Source organism: Penaeus vannamei, chromosome 10, assembly GCF_042767895.1.
Source record: "Penaeus vannamei isolate JL-2024 chromosome 10, ASM4276789v1, whole genome shotgun sequence".
In the NCBI taxonomy this organism is placed as follows: Eukaryota; Metazoa; Arthropoda; class Malacostraca; order Decapoda; family Penaeidae; genus Penaeus; species Penaeus vannamei.
Window position 1 is genome coordinate 5,376,634 of NC_091558.1, and position 5,841 is coordinate 5,382,474.

Here is a 5,841-nt window from a genome sequence, read left to right on the forward strand (position 1 = left end):
ATAATAATTATGACTGTTATTGATAGAATTATTATGATTGTTATTTATACAATTATTATAACTTATTATGATAATTATTAAGACTGTTGTTATTATTATTATTATTATTATTATTATTATTATTATTATTATTATTATTATTATTATTATTATTATTATTATTATTATTATTATGACTGTTATTATTACAATTATTATGACTGTTATTGATACAATTATTATGACTGTTATTATTACAATTATTATGACTGTTATTATTGCAATTATTATGACTGTTATTATTGCAATTATTATGACTGTTATTATTGCAATTATTATGACTGTTATTATTGCAATTATTATGACTGTCATTAATATAATTATTATGACTGTCATTAATATAATTATTATGACTGTCATTAATATAATTGTTATGACTGTTATTATTATAATTGTTACGACTGTTATTATTATAATTGTTACGACTGTTAATACTATTATTATGACTGTTAATACTATTATTATGACTGTTAATACAATTATTATGACAGTTATTAGTACAATTATTATGACTGTTATTAATACAATTATTATGACTGTTATTAATATAATTGTTATGACTGTTATTGATACAATTATTATGAGTTATTATTGCAATTATTATGACTGTTATTGATACAATTATCATGACTGTTATTATTGCAATTATTATGACTGTTATTGATACAATTATCATGACTGTTATTATTGCAATTATTATGACTGTTATTGATACAATTATTATGACTGTTATTGATACAATTATTATGACTTTTATTATTGCAATTATTATGACTGTTATTAATATAATAATTATGACTGTTATTGATAGAATTATGACTGTTATTAATACAATTATTATGACTGTTATTAATACAATTATTATGACTGTTATTGATACAATTATCATTACTGTTATTATTATAATTGCTACGACTGTTATTGATACAATTATCAATACTGTTATTATTATAATTGTTACGACAGTTATTATTATAATTATTATGAGTTATTATTATAATTATTATGAGTTATTATTATAATTATTATGAGTTATTATTATAATTATTATGAGTTATTATTATAATTATTATGAGTTATTATTATAATTATTATGAGTTATTAATACAATTATTATGACTGTTATTAATACAATTATTATGACTGTTATTGATACAATTATTATGACTGTTATTAATACAATTATTATGACTGTTATTGATACAATTATTATGACTGTTATTAATACAATTATTATGACTGTTATTAATACAATTATTATGACTGTTATTAATACAATTATTATGGTTGTTATGAATACAGTTATTATGACTGATATTAATACAATTATTATGACTATTATTATTACAATTTCCATAACTGTTATTATCACAATTATCATTGTAGTTAATATTACATTAGCATTACTGTTAGTATTACTATTATTATTACTGTTATTATAATCATTGTTGTATTGATTGTTATCATTGCCATTGTTATTACTGTTGTTATTACAATTATTATTATTGTAATGATTGTAATATTACAATTATTATTATTGTAATGATTGTAATATTACAATTATTATTATTGTAATGATTGTAATATTACAATTATTATTGTAATATTACTGCTATTATTATTGTAATATTACTGCTATTATTATTACGATATTTTTTACACATATTACAATTACATTACTGAAGGAGATAACTTACTAAGTGCAAATTGAATTAAAATTTTCTATAACATTCAGCTCATCTTTTTCGAGAATCAGCCGTCAGTGTACGGATGGAACAGATCATATATTTTACTAAACCGAGTCTCCATAACAATCCCATAGTTTACCCCACACAAGGGATGCGGGTTCCCTATCAACGAAAAAAATATTTCTTATCAAGACTGAATCTGAACTTGCGTTGTTATCAATCTCGGACAATGTAATGTTATTATTGATGTACATCGTTTAACGTCGATCCCAATAACCAATAACACGAGGATGAAACCGTACGACCTTTAGCCCACGCATTCGCCTACACAAACCAGCGAAAAGACCTTTACATGGGCTATTTGCTGGTTGTATGGGCAGAGAGTCGTCCGTTAAGACCAAAGGGAGCTCCCCTTATTATCTCTCTCTCTCTCTCGCTCTCTCTTTCTGTCTGTCTGTCTGTCTGTCTGTGTCTGTCTGTCTGTCTCTCTCCCTCTCTCTCTCTCTCTCTCTCTCTCTCTCTCTCTCTCTCTCTCTCTCTCTCTCTCCCTCTCTCTCTCTCTCTCTCTCTCTCTCTCTCTCTCTCCCTCCCTCCCTCTCTTTCTCTTTCTCCAGCATCAGTGCATGTTACCTGAAGATGCTACAAAATGTCATAAGTTATGAAAGTATTAATTGGATATATATGTGTGTGTGTGCGTGTGTGTGTGTACAGCTTATGCGGATTTTCAAGCTGACAGAACGCCTGGAAGCTGTCCACGTTCAGCAGAGGGGGGCCAGGATTAACTACTGAATTGATGTTATAAGTGGAATGTAACGATAATAAATACGTGACTGAAAAATATAATAGACATGTTTTTAAAGTATTGAATTCGATTTACATTCGTGATTAATCGTTATTTTCGGTGTGTCCAGCTCGGTGGAAATAGTGTTAATAGCATTTTGCATAACACCTGCTTTATAAGCAGTATTTGTGGATAAGAGCTGCATTTTGATATTTAGATATAAATTATTATATCTAAATACTGATACAAATGCTAAATAGTTATGTTATTCAGGTATTCAATATATGTGTGTATATTTGTATATATACGGATAAATACACACACATATGTATATGTATTTGTATACACACACGCACACTTATATGTGTGTGTGTGCGTATACACATATATATGCTATATATACTATATATACTATAATATATATATACTAGATACATGTTTTCAGAAATTATGATTCAACAGTCTCATTCCTGTTCTGTCAGTAATCGGAATAACATTGGGCTCACTGCTCAATTTACATTTAAAAGCTATTACGGACTTTCTGAAAGGGAATGTGTAACTTAATATTTATGTGGAACATACATTCATTACATACTTGGAAAATACATTGTCAATGATATACTTGGAAAATACATTGCCAATTATATACTTGGAAAATACATTGGCAATTATATACTTGGAAAATACATTGCCAATTATATACTTGGAAAATATTGTTAATCATATACTTGGAAAATATTGTTAATCATATACTTGGAAAATACATCGGTATTGTTGCTATGTTTTTTTTCCAATTTCACGAGAGAGGATGATAGAGCCACTGGAAAATAGGAAAAGGAAGACTAACATAAACAAACAAAAAGTTAATTAATTGTAAACGAAATTAAAAACAAAATCGTAGCGATACGCGTCCAAATAAAAGTATATATAAGATAATCTTGGATCCAAATCGACCTCGTTCCCTTTGACCTCAAACCACAGGCAACCACATGATGGCATCCACCCTGCGTTCCCATCTAAGACTCAGGTCAAGGAACATATTCATCAAAAACATATAAAAGCTTGAGATCACTTGACCAAATCATGTTACGATCTACGTCACTTCTCCCGAGATGAGTCCCAAAGCGCAGAATTCCTACGAGTGCGAGACATGCGGTAAAACCTTCGGACGAAAAGACAACTTACTGGTCCACCGGAATGTCCACACGGGGGTGAAGCCGTTCGAGTGCGAGATCTGCGGCAAAGGGTTCGGACGAAAGGACAACTTGAAGACGCACTTGACCGTCCACACGGCGGTGAAAGCGTACGGATGCCACACCTGCGGCAAGGCGTTTGGGCGAAAGAGCACCCTCGTGAATCACCTGAGTGTACACACGAAGGTGAAGCTGTTCGGCTGCGACACCTGCGGCAAGCGCTTCGGCCGAAAGGGCCACCTCGATCTGCATTCGCTTACACACACCAACGAGAAGCCCTTCGGATGCGACACCTGCGGCAAGCGCTTCAGTCAGAAGGGGAACCTCCTTCGCCACTCACTTTTGCACGCCAACGAGAAGCCCTTCGGATGCGGCGTCTGCAGGAAGTTCTTCGTGCAGAAGGCTCATTTGGTGAGACATGTCCTGGTGCACAGACAGAGGCTGGTTGCTATTAAGAGGTCTCTGCGGAGACAGGCCTTCCAACGAGGGGCCTCTGGCGGAGGTCTAGGACTACAGGAGAAGTAGACACTGAATATATGTACTGAGTGTCAGACGGAATAATAATAAAAAAACGAATGAAAAAGGGTAAATCTTAATAGTCCTCATTATATTATTTTACTAGCGAAACGCGGATGATGATTCATATTCAACTTTTTCGGGAAAACTGTTAATAGACTGGTATAAGTAATCACATTAGATATGTAATCTCGCATAAAGCATATTATAAATTATTTATTTTCCATTAAGTAAAGCAAGAATTCAAACATCCTGTACGTTTGACCTGAATCCATTTACACCCCTTTCCATCTCCTTATTTCGTTCAATATCCTCATTTTTTCCTCCTTTACAGTAAAAAAAAACAGGAAAGACATTTGAACCGCAATCACCAAAACATCTGGTGCTTTAGTCAGAAGGAAAATCTTCTGCATTGGCTTGTGTACACCAAGGCAAGCTATTAACAAGCTTTCTTAGCGTTGTCAATATCAATATATCTTCTAAAATGAATAAACCAAATATGAATTTAACACCAGTGTCTCTTAGCTTTTCCTTCAGAATACGAATATTCACACCACTTATGCATTACTTATTCCGCTGTAACTTAATTAGTAAAGTCTTCTGATTCATTCTCGCTTGACTCCAAGTTGCAGCCGAAGCACTATAGAATCGGTCTCACATTTCTCAGACGGGAAGGCACTTTAAAGATAATTACATTTCTCAGAATTAGAGACATGAAATTACAAAAAAAAAATATTTGAAACTTCCATTGCTTCTTTTATTAAATGTGTTATTCAGATAGACCAATCTATATCCCTTGAATATGAAATACACCCTTTCTCTGCTGTAAATGGTGTTAATGATTTACATAAAATATCACTTGCTCTGTGTTTCTACTATCTCAAGCTTTATATCAGCTTTTAGAACGAGGAAAGTATTGTTTGTGAGTTAATTCTATATCTGCATATAGCATCTTGTTAGATACTGAGATCCACCGAAGAACCACGATAACTCATTTGTGTGTCCTGTGTGTCTTATGTGTTATGGCGCAGCGAATATTTGCTCATTATCAATATCGAATTTGAACTCAAATGATTTAAGTTCTTTCATAATGAATCGCTATTTACATTTCACATGGTAATTGTTTAAATCAGGTATACCGTTATGCATTTATTAATTAACTCGCATTTTAAATAGATAGTGCCTTTCACCATTAACATGTAGACAATTAGAATAAAAAACGTAAATAGATGTATTCATATTTACAGCTAACGTGCAGAACGGAACACAATTAATCATATGAATTAAGAGAATTGATAATGCAAATATCAGCAACCGAGGTCCCCTTTACCTCAAACAACAGGGCGCTAAACAGCCCGCATTCCCGTTCGTCAGCGCCAAGTAAGGTAAGAACGGCCTATATAACCTCGACATCACACGAGCGTCTATCACTTGCCTTTGCGCTCTCTTCTCGCGGCCAAGATGAGCTCAAAGACGCGTACCTTCAAGTGCGACACCTGCGGGAAGGTCTTCGGGCAAATGGGCAACCTCATGACGCACAGGAACATCCACGCGGAGGTGAAGCCCTTCGGATGCGACACCTGCGGCAAGCGCTTCAGCCAGAAGGCGAACCTCCGCCGCCATG

At 33.0% G+C, this 5,841-nt stretch overlaps 1 protein-coding gene across 1 annotated transcript in view; it reads left to right on the forward strand.

Annotated features, from left to right (window-relative positions):
- The first annotated feature begins 3,604 nt into the window (after positions 1-3,604).
- Positions 3,605-5,841, forward strand: part of LOC113812595 (zinc finger protein OZF-like) — a 2,539-nt gene continuing 302 nt past the window's right edge. Inside the window, exons 1-2 of the mRNA XM_070126792.1 lie at positions 3,605-4,222; positions 5,639-5,841. The exon at positions 5,639-5,841 is cut by the window's right edge and continues 302 nt beyond it. Of these exons, the coding sequence (XP_069982893.1) occupies positions 3,621-4,222; positions 5,639-5,841 (805 nt within the window). The 5' untranslated portion in view covers positions 3,605-3,620. The remainder of the gene's footprint in view (positions 4,223-5,638) is intronic.